This window comes from Bos javanicus, chromosome 16, assembly GCF_032452875.1.
Source record: "Bos javanicus breed banteng chromosome 16, ARS-OSU_banteng_1.0, whole genome shotgun sequence".
Classification (NCBI taxonomy): domain Eukaryota; kingdom Metazoa; phylum Chordata; class Mammalia; order Artiodactyla; family Bovidae; genus Bos; species Bos javanicus.
Window position 1 is genome coordinate 29,274,546 of NC_083883.1, and position 20,506 is coordinate 29,295,051.

The 20,506-nt window shown below is 37.5% G+C and overlaps 1 protein-coding gene across 13 annotated transcripts in view; it reads right to left on the reverse strand.

The window, feature by feature from the left end:
- Positions 1 to 20,506, reverse strand: part of ENAH (ENAH actin regulator) — a 157,902-nt gene that overhangs the window by 45,214 nt on the left and 92,182 nt on the right. For 5 of the 13 annotated variants that reach the window (XM_061382369.1, XM_061382368.1, XM_061382372.1 and 2 more), the window contains exon 4: positions 1,397 to 1,453. The exons of the other annotated variants lie outside the window; for them this stretch is intronic. In XM_061382369.1, coding sequence (XP_061238353.1) covers positions 1,397 to 1,453 — 57 coding nt within the window. The remainder of the gene's footprint in view (positions 1 to 1,396; positions 1,454 to 20,506) is intronic. 13 annotated transcript variants of the gene reach the window in all.

A 20,506-nucleotide genomic window follows, 5' to 3' on the forward strand; every position in this document is an offset into this window, starting at 1 on the left:
AGCAAAGTATAGAACATCAAGTAAGTTTTCAAAAAGAGCTACAGAGTCCTAATAACACAAACAGGAACAATCACACTTGCAGCTAGTCCAAAAGATGGCCTGGAAGAACCCCCAGGAGGAGGCAGAAAAATCAAAATTAAAAGTTACTAATTAAACACTTAATCTGCAAGGATTAACTGAGGAATCTGAGATGGAGTGAAGTGTTTATACAGGGCCGCATGACAGGCCCACTCCTATAACTGTCACCTGGAACAATCATAAAATAAAACCTCAGGTGATTAAGGAATGCAGCAGAATTTTCATTTTGGGGGGCAATTTATAACACATATTTCCTTGCCTAAACCAGCAAGTATATCAACCTTAAAACAATTCTCTTTATAGGTAAAGAAACAATATTAGTAGTACTGAAGGAGCATATCAAAAACTCTGAGTCACGTGGATAAAATAAAGATACACAGCTGAACTGTTCATATAACATTTTAGTAGTGTTTATCATTCTATCTCTCATAAAATAATCTGGCCAGTTAAGGTATATAGTGGTAAAAAAGGCATATCTGAGTCAAAGACGGGGGCTGCTGCGCCTGTAAGATTTAAAAGTCACTTTTTGAACTGGGGTTTTCAAAACCAAAGTTTTAGAATCAAATGAAACTAAAAGGAATTCAGATGTATGTCTGTGTGTGTGTGTAAATGTTTACATATGCAGATATATCCTAGAGTAAGGAGAAGGATATGCATATACTTGATTAACTGTAATGTGGAAAAAAGGCTAAGTGACATAACTGATTTGTCCATGCAAACAACACATATATGTGCACACATGTGTATATGAGCGTGAGAGTGAAAGAAAACACACTATAAGCCTAAATTCACTCCTAAGCCACAGATATCTAACCTACTGAATCAAGGAGGCTGTCGATCAGAAAATCAACCTATCAAAGCATGAAAGAGCTCACAGCTGCCTCACAACATGTACATTTGGAAACTAATTCAAGCTAAGCAAACGCTCCCTTCCAGTAAATCCCAATTACATTCCTGATATCATAGTAAGATGGATAAAACTTTCCCTCTAAAACTCTAATTTAAAAGACTGCTCTCAAACAAAGTAGTTAAAAACAAAAACGAACAAACAAAAACCCCTCTCATTCATGTTGGAAGAAGTGAACAAGAATTAGTTCTGAGATCCTAATTTTAACTAAACCCTCGCTAGGAAGCCAACTCAAAAGCTGACCAAATCACCTACATGAACCACAACAAATATCACAACATAAAACAGTAGCTTGCTGTATATCCCAAATTCCACAAACCAGACCATGGCCTAAGGAAACAAAAGTTATGGAAATGCGCAAGTAGTATGTACCACAGCTTGAAAAAGTAATGTAAACATAATGTTGCTTACCACAGAAAATACATCGCAAATTAGTGCTGTCCTGGGTAGCAGTAACCTTGCTCTGGGCTGCAACAGACACCTTGGTGTTAGAAGCTTCAAAAGACAACGGGGCCATCTGAAGAACTTCACATAAACTAAAAGGTGCTTTGAAAGGTTCAAAACGTATTATACATACGTCCTAGCTAGACCCTCATACTCTGTGACATAATTTTTTCAAAAAATTTTATGTGGTTTTTTTTTTTTTTTTGTGGAAAAACCCTATAATAAGCCACAGATCAAATGATGCACTTACAGCTTAATTATTTCCTGAGTTACACAATCAGAGAACGCATCAATTTGAATTTTACAATTTATCTTAAAACATAAATGTATCTGAGATACACGGAGTCAAACCTTTGGCCATTAGTTAATTTCAAGATAGTTACCCTCTTTCAGTATTGCTCATTTAAAAGAAGCTGCAGCTGAACAAAATTTAAGGGAAATGCTTATGATTAGCTTAACATGAGCTGAACTCATTTCTCCTAGTTGAAAAAGACCAAAGCCATTTTAAACAGCCTCCAACAATTAAAGTGTTACATATTTATTGATGTAAAGTAAGAATATCTTCATTTTTCACTTTGAAAAACATCAAAACTATTGTTTTATCAAGCCACATTTTACTTTTCCTTTTTCTTCAACATGTGTGTATGCATACACATTTGAAAAAAAATCTTACTAAAAATGTGTGGCCACATCAAAAGGCCATTTAGTATTTAGGCTATCTACACTAAAATTTACTTTGAGTATTAATGAGATAAATTCTCTTTAAGTGAAAAATTCAATGAGGAGGAGGTGATAATTTATGAAAAGGTTTTTATAAAAGCAAGATGACACTCAAAATTAGGGTGGGAAAAACAAAACTAAATTTCTTTTAGTTTTACATTAATAACATTCAAAACTTTACATCAATACTTTTCTATAAAATACTAAAGAAATTCTTTTCAGCTTGGGAAAGATTTTCTCTTCCAATCAGTATTAATCAAGAAACAGTGAACAAGTTAAAAATATACTGACTTAAGAAAGACTGAAGAAAGGCAAACAAGACAGTATTTCCCTTAAAACTGTATTCTTTAATAATACAATATATGCTAACTAAAAAAAGTCTGCATAGAATCAGAACCAAACCAATTTATATTTTAAGAATATACACCTGCAAATGGTAATAAATCTTAAATAATCAAGAAAATCTTTATCATTTATAGAAATTAGATTTAATACAATCCAATTAAGTTTAAATCTTGCTTTAAAGATATTAAATACAGCAGATTTTTTAAACACAAACAAGACTAATGAATGTCACCTTTGCTAAGTACTTCCACCCACCCAATCAATTATTATTAAAGTAGCATGCACAATTATTTACAGTAATGACATAAAAAAAGACCACAGGCACACATATAAAATGTCTACTAGCCTAATCAGATCATGCCAATCAGTAATTACATTTTAAGTTTAAACTTAAAAAAAAAAAGATCTGTCTTACCGATGTCTGTAAATGACTACTTCTATAAAGCCTTTAGTAAATAAACATGCCTAGTCTTCAGGTTTTACCTTTCAGTTCCTTTCATTTATATTTAAAGGATTAAAAAATAAGAAAAATATTAAAAACTTACAGGAAAAACCTGAGAAATTATCTCGTCTCTGACAGCAAAGAAACTGCCACATTCCATTACCAATCATTTTGGCAAAAAGTCATCTGACATTTGTCAGAATGCAGGTAAAACATTATTACCACATAAGACACAAAACTCCCAATCTCGTGACAATTTAAACAATTATGCAATATTCTATGCAACCTGGTATCTTTAAACATCTTTTTCCTACTGACTTTTACTTCATACCACCCTGTAAAGAACTATCTAAATTCTGATAAGCTAGATTGAGTTCTACTGCAGTTTGCATTTCCCGAAGATACTAAATTATTCATTCCATCATATGCATAAGGCTAACAGCACTTCCTGCTTAATACTGATGCTGCTGACTCTTTGCTCAACTGAGGGAGGAGCATAGAATATGCGAAAAGAAGGTTCAGTGTTCGGATTGAAGAAATTCAGTTAGAAAAAGAAAAAAAGGGACATTTCTCTTTAAATCAGCGTATTAAAATAGGCTTAGGGCTTAGAGAAATAAGGATGGACCCTAAAGGAAAACACGAACTGAGGAGGTTAAGATGTATCAAAAAATCAAAACTTAACCTCTATTTTAGACTTCAAGAAAAGAAAAATGACCTATCTCTATTAGCTACACCGACCGTGAAATAGTCTTGTCATGGTTGTTCATATATTTCTAATAGTTTGTAAAACAGCTATCCCTCAGGCTTTCTCCACCCTTTAACATACTTTATCGTTAGGTGTTTTGTACAAGCAGGGGAGTACAGAAACCTTGGGTGAGATACTAGGAGAAAATGACAAGATGTCACTTGATCAGTATTACTGTTACTGCTATAAAGAATTAGTATAGTAGATTCTTAGTATTCACATTTTTAACCTTAGGTGTCACAGCAATTAATCTCAAAGCAACTTGTAATGAGGATACTACCCATCTCAGCATTTTTTCTGAGGATTAAATGAGAAAATGTTTGCTTAGAGCTGGTTTTCATTTGGTTTGTGCTCTCTGGAAAGCTGGTCTGTTGAGTGAGCACAGCACCAGCATCCAAATTAGCAGTGGCTACCACGAGGGCCCCAGGTTATCATCATCATGACTGCAAAGAGCTACTGTCAGCAGTTGTGAGAGGGCAGGAAAACATGTTAAAAAGCAGAGACCTCTGCCAACAAAGGTCCGTCTAGTCAAAGCTATGGTTTTTCCAGTAGTCATGTACGGATGTTGAGAGTTGGACTATAAAGAAAGCTGAGTGCTGAAGAATTGATGCTTTTGAACTGTGGTGTTGGAGAAAGACTCTTGAGAGTCCCTTGGACTGGAAGGACTGATGCTGAACCTGAAACTCCAATACTTTGGCCACCTGATGCGAAGAACTGACTCAATGGAAAAAGACCCAGATGCTGGGAAAGATTGAAGGTGGGAGGAGAAGGGGATGACAGAGGATGAGATGGTTGGATGGTGTCACTGACTCAATGGACATGAGTTCGAGTAAGTTCTGGGAGTTGGTGAATGACAGGGAAGCCTGGCATGCTGCAGTCCATGGAGTCACAAAGAGTCAGCCACGACTGAGCGACTGAACTGAACTGACTGAAAGCAAATGTGCTTGTGTTTGTTCTAATACATCTAGAATAGAATGGAGGAAGACGCTGCAGTGTGGTATGGTTGCCTCTCTTCAAAAAGTAGGTACCATGAAATAGAAGCTGGGGCAGCTACTATGGAAAACAATATTGAAATTTCCCCCAAAATTAACAACAGAACTACCATATAACCCAGAAATCCCACTTCTTGGTATATTCCCAAAAGAACTGAACACAGGTAACTGAAGAAATAATCTGCATTCCCATGTTCAGTTCAGCAACAGTCACAAAACTTGAGATACAAAACAACCTAAGTGTTCATTAACACATGAATGGACAAAGAAGATGCACTATATTAATATATATATATTAATATACACACACTGCAATATTATTCAGCCATAGGAAAAAGGAAATACTATTATTAGCAGCAATGTAGATGGATCTTGAAGTTATTATGCTAACTGTGATAAGCTGGACAAAGAAAAGACTGCATGGAATCACCTGGATGTGGAACCTAAAAAGCTAAATTCACAGAAACAGAAAGTAGAAGAGTGATTGCCAGGGGCTGGGGAGTGGGGTGGATCGATAATAGGCTGGTAAAAGGATACACATTCTTAGCTATAAAATGAATAAAGACTGAAGATCTAATGTAAAACATAGTTGATAACAATGTACTGTATAACTGAAATTTTCTGAGAAAAGAACATAAATGTTCTTACCAAACAAAACCACTAATCAACCAAACAGAAAAGATAAATATGCAATAGCTGCATTAACCAGATGGAAGAAATCCTTTCACAACTTATACATGTATCAAATCATCATGATGTACACTGTAAACATCTTACAATTTTGTCAATTATACCTCAATAAAAATGGGAGGAAAAATGTACTCTATCTGCAGGGCACTGTGCTAAATGACATGAGACTTACAAATAGTAAATTTTACTCAAAGTGTGGTATTTTTAAAGTGGTATTTTAAAACATTTTCAAAAGAATTTCAAACTGTTTTAAAATACATATAGTTTTTAACAAAGGAAAATCTTACATACCTCAGGAAATGAAACATTACATGTCCATAGTCATGAGTGAAAAAAATACCACCACTCTCTTTTTCTAAATTACTGAGTCTTAGGCAAAACTGTTTGTATGGTTGGGTTTCCCCACCCCTCTTCATTTCTTTAGTTCTCCCCTAAATTAGGGCCTCAAACGCATTTTATTTCTTTCTAAGCAAGTATGAAGATGACTGCTCACAGTTGATAAATTGCTGATAATTGATTAGGCTTTGGCAACAGCATCATTCCAACACCTGTTTCGTAAGCCCTTTGGATGTGGAATGAGTGACTACCTCCAGCTAAAGAAACTGAAGAGTCAAGCTGCAGGGTCTATATGACACTTCCAAAGGCAAGAGTAACTCATGTCCAGCATTCGTGTCTCTGCTTCTTCCTCCTGAGCATAGATCAAGGCCTGTCCATCAATCACCTTACCACCTCCATCCCCCCACCCCCACCCCTCCCTGTCCTTCCTTACTAAGAAATTAGTAAGAATATGCTCAGAGAAAGCAGCACGTTCAGGCAGAATGCTTTAACAAAGATGTTGAGCTCATTACTACAGCATCTGGTTAACTCTCTAATCTATTCAGGTACGCAAACCAGATATCTAGGGCTCTCTTCACCTCTTTTTTCTATTCTGCACTCAGTGGTGTCCTACTCTTTGTGACCCCATGGAAGGAGCCCTCCAGGCTCCTCACTCCACGGGATTATTCCACCAAGAATACTGGAGTGGGTTGCCATTTCCTCCTCCACGGGAATCTTCCCAACCCACGGAGTAAACCCAAGTCTCCCGTAGCTCTTGCACTGGCAGGTGGATTCTTTACTACTGAGCCACCTGGGGATTCCGTTCCGTCTATTACTACTATTCAACCTATTTCCAAGTCCTATGAATACAATCTCTGCATTTCTCTCTCCAAACCATCTCCACTGCCACTGTTCATGTTCCATGATCTCTTGTTTTGATTCAGGATCTTTTGGTTTGCAAAGTGGGGTTCATATCCCAGAATACTAATCATACCCTGCGATGGGAAAGAAAATAGTAGTACTTCTACTTCTGTTCATTTTTTCTCATTCTTTTTATATTTCTATAATTTCACATTTTATAATGTATTCAACATGTCAATACTAAACATAAACTATAAATACACATGCATTTAGGGACATAAAATACACCAGCCTAGACTATTTTACATGGGGCTTCCCTTGTGGCTTAAAAGGTAAAGACTCTGCCTGCAATGCAGGAGACTCAGGTCCGATTCTTGGGTTGGGAAGACCCCCTGGAGAAGGGAACGGCAACCCAATTCAGTATGCTTGCCTTGAGAATTCCATGGACAGAGGAGCCTGGTGGGCTACAGTTCACGGGGTTGCAAAGAGTCAGACACAGAAGCTACTAACACCATCACTATCACTAGCCTATATATGGCATCACCTAATTAATCTGTTCATCCTGATTGTCCTACCTCTCCCCTCCCCCACAGAAACCAGTAATACTTAATAACTAAACCAGATCAAATCATCTCCCTTAGTAAAATCGCTTCAATAGCTTTCCACTGATCTAAAGATAAATACCAAAATCCAGTGCTTTCTCCCCATGATGTAACTGTATCCTAACTCATCCAACTCATACTCTGTTTCTCTCTGGGTACGCTGGCCTTTTAAATTCTCAAATGAGCTGTATGCTCCTCCTATGTGCACATGTCTTCTGTCTGTGATCTTCTTGGTCAACCAGTATGCTCCCTCTTTGAAGATTAGAACTTTCTGGTAGTCAGCAGGAGTTACTATTAGTCTCCAGACAACTAAGATAATTATTTCTCCCTCCTTTCCTAGGCATTCTTATTTCCTGTTTCAAGTTTTATTAATTACCTATGTTTTTAAAGATTTTCCACTTCAAAAATTTGAAAGGAGATAATTAAGTATAAATACAAAATTGGGTAATACTAAATTTTCTAAGAAATGTGAAGAATCTGCCTAGACTTAAAAGTTTTAGGCAACATTAACATTAGGCAAAGTGGGAGGGAGAAGAGGGAGGGGATGGGGACCCAATTCCATGGGCCAGGCTCATCTGGGGATGAGAGGTAGCATCTAATAATATGAGAACACCTCAAAACATTCTTAAGGAAATTCACACAATTTCGTTCCCTCATCCTTAAGTGAAGAGGTGAAATTCTTTTAACTAAGAAAACTGTTTTCACTCTAAAAGTGCAACACAGAAGTTTTCAAAGACCATGTCTGTTCTTCCCTACTTTTGTAAGAGAGGAGAATCAAAAAAGTATGAAGTTTAAAAAAAAAAAGTATGAAGTTTCTAAGCTAATGCTCTTGGATATGGGGGTAAAAGTGAAGGCAGGACAATGCTGGGCGAGAAAATGTGCCTGAGAGCCAAGACAATAAACCTAAGAGATTTTCACAAATGGTCCAGCATTCTTCTCTATATACAATCAATTTGACACAGAAAACCACTACACGATTCTACCTTACACCATTTACCACATTTTAACATGTTGGGTTTTATAAAAAATATGAGGAAGCCTTTCTGCTTTGGTTATAACCTATTTATTTTGAAAATGTTCAGAATTAATCATTACTTTCACTGTATACAACTTTAACACATGAAAATAAATTGTTAAAATGAGAAACTCAGCTGTTAAAATTTAGAAAGTATGCCTGGATTTATAAATATGTGCTAATGATTTACTTTTCAAACTGCCATGCATGACACATGCTACAAAATAGATGAACTGTGAAAAAGTTGTGCTAAGAAGCCAGTCACAAAAGATCACATGTTGTATGATTCCATTTATATGAAATGTACAGAACAGGCAAATATATAGAGACAGAAAACAGGTTAGTGGTTGCCAAGAGCTGGGAGGGATGAAGGAATGGGGTGACGTAAGGGTGTGTGCATGCTCAGTTGCTCAGTCATGTCTGACTCTTTGTGACCCCATGGGCTATACCTGCCAGGCTGTTCTGTCCACAGGATTTTCCAGGCATGAATACGGCAGTGGGTTGGCAGGTGGATTCTTTACCACTGAGCCACCTGGGGTGTGGGGGGTAAGAATGGTGATAATGCTTAATGGTGTGATCAAACTGCTCTAAAACTGATTATGGCGATAGTTATACACTTCTATCAGTATACTAAAAATCACTGAATTGTACACTTTAAATGGGTAAACTGTATGGTATATGAAGTAAAGCTCAATAAAGCTGTTAATGGGGGAGGAAGGGAAGTGCCCTGTCATGCTCGTGTTCTTGGAACTGAAAGACCAAGTTGAAAAGTATCTCAGTGCCTATTACTTTTCTATTATGGATAATATTAAATGTAATTACCTCTGGGTGGTAAGATTTTAGATATTTTTACTTTCTTCTTTATGCTCTTCCATCCTGCTTAAACTTTATAATAAGCACGTAACTTCTTGATTAGAAAAAAAATCAGAGCAAAATGCTGTGCTGGAAATTTGAGCTCTTTGCCAAGAGCAGTTGCCATCGGTGGAGCTCTAACTGGCTCTAGGTTCTGACGTGAGAACTGGATGTACACAATGAGGGAAGTGACTTGATTAACAATACCAGCGTGACCCCAGGTGTCTGGAAGGACTGCAGAGCCAGCACTTGGGTATCCTTCCCAAACACTTGAGCTGGCCTGGGAAGATTCCTCTGCCACCAGCTTGTCCTTCAGGGGGAATAAACAGTCAAAGGCATTTGTTAGGCCATGACTCTGAATACATACCCATTCAGGAAGGTTCATACAAAACCAGGCCTGTCCTAGTTAAGCCAGAACAGTTATCTCCTCTCTGGGAACCCTACTGCCCTTCCCTTCTCATTTTCTCTGCACAGTAATTCATGACACTTCATCGGTGAAACCAAGAAGCAACTTCTATCTAAAACAACTCAGGAAAGCTGATGCTTAAATGACAAAGATGTCCACATTTACTTTTTGAAACTCAAAATTAAGTAAAATTTTACTGAAAGAGTAATTTTGTTCAATATATAATAAAATAAATTGGGTTTGTTAACCTGACATGGAGTTTATGAAATAGAATTAAATATAAAAGTTATTGGTGTGGGCTGTCAGTAAGGACATAAAAACTTATTCTACAAACTAAACTCATTAACTTCAGTCTCTGAAATGTAATTATATTTGTAACAATATGTATCTTTGATTTCACTACTCTTTAAAAAAGATAATATCTAATAATTAGTAGGCCTAAATTAGATACAACAATTCAAGCATGAGGGTATGTTATTTAGACAAAACATCAGTGTACTGAGACAAACAAAGAAAATGAAAAAAGCCAACACCTACACTGTTGAACTTACGAAAAAATTTAGCAAACTTTAAATTAGGAGTGCCATATTCCCAGTCGTAAGGATCCATAGATGTTACTCAATAAAGAACTTCTTTTTCTGGAAAACTATACAAAATACTTATTATCATACTTTAAATGATAGTCTTAGTTATCTTAGTTCAACCTGTAGGCCTATAGTTTTTATTTTCTTCATCAGACATTTTTCACTAAATCTCAGTCTTTTACTACTATTCATTCTCTAAAAATGAACTATTATACAAAAGCAGCAGCAATACACTGTTATTTAAAAATAAAACAGGGGGAAGGGAAAAAGAAAACTTCCATACCAGCCACAGCCCAGAAGGAAACACACTATGAAACATTAAAACTGGCCCAGCTTAAGGTCTTTACAATTCACTGTGTGATGAATTTCCCTTTATATCACGTACTAGAGTCAGCTGTGTGCCTCACTAGACCTCAAGATGCTCAAAGGTAATATTCATCTTCCCAATTACCAGCAACCAGCATGGTGTTCAGCACATTGTAGGTGATCAGCAGGGGACTTCCAGGTGGTGCAATGGTAAAGAATCCACCTGACAATGCAGGAGACGCAGGAGACAGAGGTTCAGTCCTTGGGTAGGGAAGATCCCCTCAAGGAGGAAATGGCAAACCACCACACTATTCTTGCCTGAAAAATTCCATGGACAGAGGGGCCTGGCGGGCTACAGATCATGGGGTCACAAAGAGTTGGACACGACTGAGTGACTGAGCACATACACACAGGTGACTGATAAACCTGTTTAACTAAACAGGAGTTTTACCAAACCAATGCAATGTAACCAAAACCCGCTGAAGGCCTACTATGTTAGAAGTACCTTTACATACAAGAATCCATCTAAACAATGTAAATGGGAGAGAATAAGTATGAGAATGAACGAATCTGTATATAATTTTATAATTAAGAAGCAGGAGATTTACACAACACCAGAAATATTTAAACAAAAGTCAGGGAAAGAAAACTGTCTTCAACTGAAAAACAACCTTTATGTGGATGGGTAAATAGGGATTCCTATAAAGCCTTGTTCAGTATAATTTAAAGAAATCCCTGAATACCCAGGAAATATACATCTAAAGTTTTTAACAGATTATAAGGTTGGGACCCCTCAAGTTTCCAGGAAAAAGAAAATCAACTTTTAAAAAAGCAAGGAAAAACCCAGTGTGAAGACATTCAGGTGAAGGCAAGTTATTTCTACAACCTTCATGACCAAGAACCATAAGAAGGCAGGGCACAGAACTATTAAAGGGAGGGGCGACTCTAGGAAACAGGGAGGTGGCTTTAGATAGGCAATCTGGCTGAATCTCCTCTGGCAACAACTTCATGCTGAATTTGTTTTTTAGCAAGTCAAGATTCTACAAGCTGACTACAGGGACCACACCATCACTATTCACAGGAAGAGGAAATACACAAGAAATACTCATGGGAAGTTTTTAAAATGATACATGTTCTAATTTATGCTTTAATGAATAAAAGAGTAAATACTGCCAGAGAAATAATTGCTGGACTAACTGACAATGTGGAAATACCAGAGTCCTAAAAACCTAGCTCTTGCCTGGGTTATGATAACTCGAAAATAAAACTGAACTACCCAAACTGAGGCAAAAGTACCTACTTAAGAAGGAAAAGATATAAATTCAAGCTGGTTTCCCCAAAAGAACAGCAACCCTTTGGAGCAGAAAAATAGTTCTAGCTTCCTCAGAACAAAACTCTAGAGACTCAAACATCTCATGTAAAAATACTGTAAATTACTACTACTGTATTAAATATACTTGAGAGATGTTTATATATCATATATTAGTCCAGATTAATAAGATTGTAGGCTACATTTAAAAATGTATGAATGCATGTATCTTTTGGCCTTCAGCAGAAGACACTTTGAATAATTTGATCTTTATATGCAAATAAAATCTGCCAGTAACTGTCACTGTATTAGGACTGTCTCCAAATTTATTTATACAAATCATTTTAAAGTGTTTTTGACAACAAAATCCTTTCCCCTGCGCAATTTTCAGCCCACTGGGAAAGACTGGTTTAGGTAATAAACATATAAATCACCAAAAACAAAAAAGTCATTGAAAACACTCACCATGGTGAAAGAAGGAATAGAAGGTGCAAGGATCTGAACCAGGGAGCATGTTTAGTTAATGCAGAGTCAAGAGGGGCCAGTTCATGAAGGAATCCGGATTTCTGGTAAGAAGCCTGTATTCTGTTCTAAGAGCAACAAAAAGCCACTGCAAGGCCATTTGGTATACACAAAAGTCCAATCTACCTCCTATGGTCATTCCCTAGTAACATCTGCAGAAGACACTAGAGACCTGTTTCCAGGAACTGACATCAGTCATCCAGTCAGTACCTTCAAACTCGGGGTGTATGGTTCTGTGACTTAAGAAAAATGTTAAATCCATGGAGACCAGTGTGAGTTTAAGTCTGAACAAGGTAAAGTAATTCTTTGTGTCTAGTACAGTATTATCACGGTAAAGATCAGGACAGTATTTGCATAGGAAATTCCTTAATAAAGATGCATTTCTTCTTATATGAATGGCACTTTCACGGCCAAATTATCACTGAAAATTTCCAGAAAACAGAAGCCACTAGTTTCCTCAGGTGAATCATCTCAGAAACTGCAAAAGCTTACAGAAATAGCAGGTCTACTTCACAGGAGTTATTTCTGGTATCCTTACATGAGTAGCACGCTGTATTTGCCTATCTCATTTCCTAATTACCACTCTGTACCATTCATGGTTCTCACGCCGTCTTGCAGGTATTTCTGACCATGGCTTATCTTCTCTACACAATAGCCTCTTAAGGTCAACAATTTTGAACCATTCATTTCTGTTTCTCTAGCATCATGTAACGTAAGTACCTTATCTGGAGTACAAGTAATTCAGTTCATTGTGGTTTTTCCTCTTTTATGAGACCATCTACCTCTCAGGAATTTTTAACGGGTTAATGAAATAATATCACATATTATATATATATAATAATATGTTGTCTATATATATGTAATATTGTGACACTGTTTATATATGTATGTGAAGTGAAGTGAAGTCGCTCAGTCCTGCCCGACTCTTTGCGACCCCGTGGACAGTAGCCTGCACCACGCTCCTCCGTCCATGGAATTTTCCAGGCAAGAGTACTGGAGTGGGTTGCCATTTCCTTCTCCAGGGAATCTTCCCTACCCAAGGATCGAACCCAGGTCTCCCACATTGTAGACAAACGCTTTACTGTCTGAGCTACTTATGTATGTATGAAAGTGAAAGTGAAGTCGCTCAGTCATGTCCGACTCTTTGCGACCCCATGGACTGTAGCCTACCAGGCTCCTCCGTCCATGGGATTTTCCAAGCAAGAATACTGGAGTGGGTTGCCATTTCCTTCTCCAGGAGATCTTCCCGATCCAGGGATTGAACCCAGGTCTCCCGCATTGTAGGCAGATGCTTTACCATCTGAGCCAGCAGGGAAGTCAATAGCAGATGTTAAAGAGATCACCATTTAATACCATCTTCAGAAGATTAACTAGAATTAATTAGAATTTTGCTATCGTGTCTAGACCATACCAACAGGAATGCCCAGTGTTAATTCAGAGGCACTGCACCAGCGTGTACATGCTCTCTGCTGAATACAAACACGAGCAAACCAACAGTATACACTATCATCTACACACTGATCAAAGTATGTCCAAAATTAAGCTGTGACTCTGAAACTAGTACAATATTGTGAATCAATTATACTTCAATTGGAAAAACACTAAACTGTAAAAGTTGTGAACAGGTTTGGCTACGACTGTTGTAACTGGTCTCACAAGAGCAGAAGTGGTTCCTGCAATTTGAGTCTTCGCATCAGTGGACAATGAGACAGATTCTGTTCTATCAAAGCTTCTCCCTATCTCTTACATCCATAGTTAAATATGAAAAAGTCCGACAAAAAGGTATCAGAACTTTCAACTGTCTAACATCCAGCAAATGCTTCTCCAACCTACGGGCAACAAATAATGATTACAATCCAAGAAGACAAGTAAAGTAATTGTATACAAATAACTATTCTCATGCAGGAAAATAATCACAAAAATAACTGTGTAAATAATCATGAATGACATCCTCAGTTTGCTGCAGCCCCATTAATTAAACTTCAAGTTTATTGTAAAGTAAGCCTAAAGAACTGAAGTCACCAGTTAGACCTGTATCAGACACATTAATAAGAGGTCCAACTGACAAAGAAACAGAGAAATAAGAATGAGAGAGAATACAGTGTCTGACAACAAACTTCAGGCTAAAATAACTTTCTATAATTATGAAACACAGATTCATCAGAAAAATCTTGTCTGTTTTAGTTATTTAATCAATTCTACAACACAAGACTGAAGCTGTGCTTAAGAAAAACACAGTATTAGACTCGAGTTACAGTCAAGACAAAGCAGCTTTCCCAAAAAGCTAATGATCAGGAACTTAAAAGTCACAGAAATAAATAGTTTCTAATTCTTTTATTATAAATAAAAGATAATCATTTGTATGTTATAACGTAATAGTCACCAAGTCATTTTGCATAAGTGCTTAACCCTCTCGTAACCCTGGATGAGAAAGGTTGGGCATACGAACCAGATGCCTAACTCAGTAGTTCTCAACATTTTCAACAGCTAGAAACCCTTTTATTATTTTAGCTAACCCCCTTGGACTCGATACTTACAGTGAGCTTGTTCAAAGGAACTGTATTTATCATTAATCTTTGTTCTTTCTTAAGTAAGCAAAGATACATAATTGGTTGACCTCAATTCAGGTACTAGGACTATTTAATGTTGCTTATCAGCATCGTGGCACAATCACAAGATCCAGAAATTCTTCAAAGTGTCAACAACAGCTAATTAGGATTTCTGATTGGTTTCAGATAAGCATCCCTACCAAGAGCTGGCAAATTTTAGTCCCCAACAAAGAAGTTTAACATCTGACTTAGGAGGTATAATCCTATCGCTGGAATGTATGATGTACATTGTTTATTTAGCTTTCCAAAACACTGAAAATTATCTCAAAAGTGTATCAGTTGTTTTGTATTAGTTTTGTAACAAGTTGAAAACCATTGTTCTAACTCAAACAGAATTATCTCCCAAAGAAAAGGACATTCATATATAACATGGATGCGAACTCTGTTAATAAATTACTGAACTGTGGGCTTAACATATTTGCTCTCTAAAAGCTATTTGAAGACAAATCTGTGTCCATGTACCATTCTTTCTAAAACTTGGACTCTGGTTCACAGTAAAAATTCAAACTCATGCTGAACAGCATTTTCATTTTTCACCTCTTTCTCCCCAACTACTGACTTTTTTCATAAGTAGAAATTATTGTAGGTACCACACTATCGGCAAACAGATATGATACTCTCCCAGAGAATTCTACTGCTTTCATGTGAAAATCTGCAGCCAGAATTCTTTCGTAAAAGGAAAAGTTGTGTAAGGGGAGGAAGTACTCATACAATATTGATTTCCTATCCCTCTCCTACGAGAATTTTCTCCTCTATTCCTACTATTTTTGCCTTTATTCAGCAACTTAAGGCTTGTCTCAGTTTTCAGCAGCTCCCTTTTCAAACCATTGCTGGCCTTCTGAAGTACAGCTTTGTTCACATCATTCCATTTGCTCAAAAACGTACACTCAATCTCTATCACCCACAGCTCTCAAAGGCCCTTTTTGGTCAGACCTATCTTTCTGACTTTATTCCCTATCAGGCCAATCAAATAACTCCTGTTCTACAAACAAGCTCATTTTTCCACTTTTGTACTCCTACACTACTTCCTGGGCCGGATAGATGTGCCTTTCCCCCTTATGTCCCTCTTTTATCTATCTTTCAAAATCAGTTCAAAATCCATCTCATTGTTAACACTTTCCTCAATTGTTCCAATGGAACAATTCCCCTCCTCATATTCAAAGGATTTTATCTGTGTCTCACAGACAACTCTCTCTTTTGGATTAAGATTGTGTCTTATCTCTCCTGCAAGAGTAGAAGAATCCTTGAGGGCAAGATTTGAGTCTAATTTTCCCCTGTCATGTATGTATCAGATGATGGATAAATTAATTGATTTTCTATGGGGAAACATAACATGGTATATCTTTACCAGGCAGTAAAGACAAAGAGGTTGCAGAAAACTTCAAAGTCTGTCTACTACTTTTATTCCTCTAAGAAAATTAATCCACACAGAATTTTCTGTGTATTTTTTAGTATTAGCATTAAAAAATAACATCCTATAGTTTAAAAATACTAATCCCTTTACCTCAATTAATCCCTAGGATACAGTAACACAGGTATTCTCATGATCCTTTTATAAGGATCCCTTTATATGTTTCCTCATTGAAGGGAACAGCTTTAGAGAAAGCAACCTGCCAGGGGAGAAGTCAAAATTGGAGTCTTTCACCTCCAAACCTAAGTTCTTTCCACTAAATCAAAAATGAAAGACCATAAAATTTTACCCCCCCCAAAAAATAAAACAAAAAGTAAATGAAAGTTTCTCTCTTTCCGATTTTCTCACCTTAAACGGACATCCCTCAAAAGCCTTTTAAAATATGCTTTGAAGATCTTGAGCTGAAATGCAGAGAAACAAATACAAAGAAATCTCCTGAAGGTCAGTAAAATCCAATCCCAGTTGAGCCTCCCTTTCTAGGTATATATGACCTCAGCGAAGTCCCACCTCTCTGTGTCAGTCTTCTTAATTAGAAACTGGGGGTGACAATACTGGTAGACTAACCTCATGTTTTTATAGAGATTGTGAGTTTATAAATGTGGAAGGGTGTGAAGAGGTAAGTTAGAGAAGGAAGCAACCAGAAAAAGGCTGTCCCACCCACGCAGCCTCCAAACCTCTTACTCATTTAATCCTGACGAGCAGCTACAGTTCTATGTTTCACAATGTTACTTCTCTGATAAGATCGTTGATTAAGGAAAGTTAGAAGTGCAAAGTACTATATCCAAGATCACCTTTAGAATCCATTTTCCCTGACTGCCCAAAACGACACAATCTGGTAACTGTCTTAGAACAGCATCCTCTTCTTCCTGACCTATCCATTACATCTCATGGACACAGTGGAAAAAAGGTGAATGCTAAAACTAAATCAGGGTACAAATGGCCATTTATGCCACTGTCTTGCTGTGGGCTCTTGAGCCAGTCCAGAGACCTTTTGTTAAGCCCCAACCTTATGTCTTCTGCTGCTGCTGCTGCTAAGTCACTTCAGTCGTGTCCCACTCTGTGCAACCCCATAGACGGCAGCCCATCAGGCTCCCCGTCCCTGGGATTCTCCAGGCAAGAACACTGGAGTGGGTTGCCATTTCCTTCTCCGAAGCATGAAAGTGAAAAGTCAAAGGGAAGTCGCTCAGTCGTGTCCGACTCTTAGCGACCCCATGGACTGCAGCCTTCCAGGCTCCTATATCCATGGGATTTTCCAGGCAAGAGTGCTGGAGTAGGGTGCTATTGCCTTCTCCGAACCTTATGTCAAAAACAAGCTTAATACCAGCAACTCTGTAGTGTTATACAGATTATCGGTAATAAATGTGCCCAATTAGGACCAGCCACAAAGCTGGTGCCTAAAAACAGATTATTATTCCTGCCTCAGAACTGCTTTAAGGACTAAATGAGGATGTAAGTAGAAGGCCTAAAACAATGCCTTCACAGGCAAGGTTGGCACTAAAAGTCTGTCACCTCCTCTCCACTCTGCTCCTTTCCCTTCTCATATTGTGTCATTTCAGGACTCATCACTCTCACTGGTATTATCACAATGGCATCTGAAACTCATCTCCATGCCTACAAACACATGCTTACCAATCCATCACTTTTGTCCTAAAGTATTCAGCACGTTTCAGAGACCGCATTACCGACCAGTATCCTGAACTGCACACCGCCCAGCAGGAACACAAGGCCCTTCCCAGTCTCATCTCTTGCAACTTCCCTTTCAGATAGAAACCGTCTGGCCCAAGCCCACCACATCGCTTGTTTGTTTCCCAACTGTGCCAGGCTCTCATGCCTCCAAGCCTGTCCAGAATGTTCTTCTATCATCTACTTATTCTTCAAAAGACAGCTCAAACATCATCTTCTCTACAAAACTTCCCTTTACTCTAGAATTTTCTTCTGCATACTTCATTCACATGTCACAAACCATACTCTAATTTTGCTAAGAAATCCTAGAAGGCAGAGGATAGGCCTTATCATGTTAGCATCATTTCCAGTATCCAGCACAGGACCCATGCTCAAAACATGTTTGGCGGTTTTGGTGACATAACCTTAATATTGGTCCCATTAATACTGGCATTCTGGATGTCTGAAAAATAAAAGTGCCACTATAAACATAAGAAGTATTTCTAGAAACTTTTTGAGATATTTTAAATTCAGTTAATTCTGAAACATATGTCAAAAAGATTTTTTAAATGCTGAGATAAAACTCATACAAATGCACATATGAAAGGTTTATCAGACCAAATTACCAATTCAAAAAATGAATGGAATCTCAGTCTTCATAAATATTTAACTATAAGCTCTAAGGAAAATTCCCAACAGGAGGTTGCCTTTGACTATATTCTTGCTTTCAATAGATACAAAATAAAACCCAGCAAAAGCAGTCTTAGACAATGGTAAAATATTTTAAGGTTTTCCTCTTAGAAAGGTATGCTTAATTTTGGTTCAGCAGAACGAAAGGAGTAGAATAATCTTACTTAAAACCAATATGATTTCCCTTTTTTACAATTGGATTTTAAGAATTATCTCTTTTCAAATGACTTAAACCTTTTTCAAAAGGAAATAGACTGTGGAAGTTTACATCTACTGATCACGAAAAAGACTGACTTTATATTTTATATAATCCATGCCTATTATCTGCAAAACTGCTACACATATACTTGATAAATAATAAAGAAATAAAAAATACCAGGCTGGATAACACATTTTGAATGTACTTAATTGAGTCCATTTCTATTAGGCAAAGGAAACAGATAAACTAGCTTTTGGTATAAAAGAAAGCATTAAATTCAACTCTTTTTCAAAACTGTTAGAACATGTGACTTGTTTCTTAAATTCCAAATATAACTCACTGTATTTAGCACCTTCTGTACTTTCCAGTATATTAGATAATTGCACACTAAGTTAAAAACAAAATAAAGGAAAACATTCCTGCCACCCACCCCTTTCATAAAAGAAATGGAAATATTAAACATCCACACAGAACACCTTGTAAAGGTCATCATGACTAACTATACAAAAGGCCGGTTTTTTTTTTCCCTTAATTTGAGCATTTTGTTTGAGGATTTAGAGACGTGGAGGGGCAAAGAAAAGAGGAAGGAAGAATTTTGTGATTTTTTTTTTAATTTTGGCAGAAAAGATGAGTTTAGTAATTTCCAAATCCTGCTCGGGGGAACCACATGGGTGTCGCCATGGTCAGAGGCTCCCAACTCCCACATTAATCAGAGAATCTCTGCAGGTTTCTTTTTTTTGTTTGGGGGTGGGGGGTGGGGATGGGGGGCTTGGTCTGTTTATGCACTAAGCACCTGAAAAAGATTTTTCTTGTACAAAGGTGACCATAACTTCAAAAAGCCTAAATACCACTAAAAAGGACTAGCGAATATTCAATGAATAATACATTAAACCTAATAAACAGAAAATCCAGAAGCATTCAATATAGAAAACTGGTTTTAAAAAGTGGAAAGACACCAAGTAAAAACAGACTACTAGCTACAGGTACTTTACCTTTATGAATAAGTTTGTTTCTTTTGCTTCTGATCAGAGATTTACAGGGTATATTATTTACTTAGGGAGGGGACATGCAAGTTACCTGTTCCCAACTTGGTTTTGGCAGGCAGAGAATAGATGGTTTTAGCAAGCAACTGGCTATGAATCCAAAGCAAACAGCTGTGAAGAGGGACGACGTGTTCAAGATGAGAGGTGACATTATTGGGTATGTTTGTTTATGTGGATAGCAGGGACTCACAAAATTAACACTGGGGGTGGAGTTCTTACCGATTCTACTGAGATCTACAGAAAAGTTTATATCCTTTCCTGAGGACACTTCAGATTCACAGCATCTAAATCCTCTTATGACTCCAGTGAAACTCGCTCAGTTGTGTCTGACTCTCTGCAACCCCATGGACTATACATACAGTCCATGGAATTTTCCAGGCCAGAATACTGGAGTGGGTAGCCTTTCCCTTCTCCAGGGGATCTTCCCAACCCAGGGATCAAACCCAGGTCTCCCACATTGCAGGCAGATTCTTTACCAGCTGAGCCACCAGGGAAGCACCTTATGCCTCCAATGCCAAGCCAATTATTGCTATCAAAAACTGCAGACAGTGTTTAACTATACTAATGTATGAAAACAGTCATTTTCTAAGTAAGTCAGACTATGAAGAACATTTCATGTGCTTTGCCTTCTCTGATGAAAAAGCCACAGAACCAAAAGCTTCTATGCCAGTGACTGGGGCCATGATGCAAGGAGATGGCTAGGATGGACCAACTTCTTCCACCACTCTCTCTCCTGCCTCAGCCCATGATATTCTAA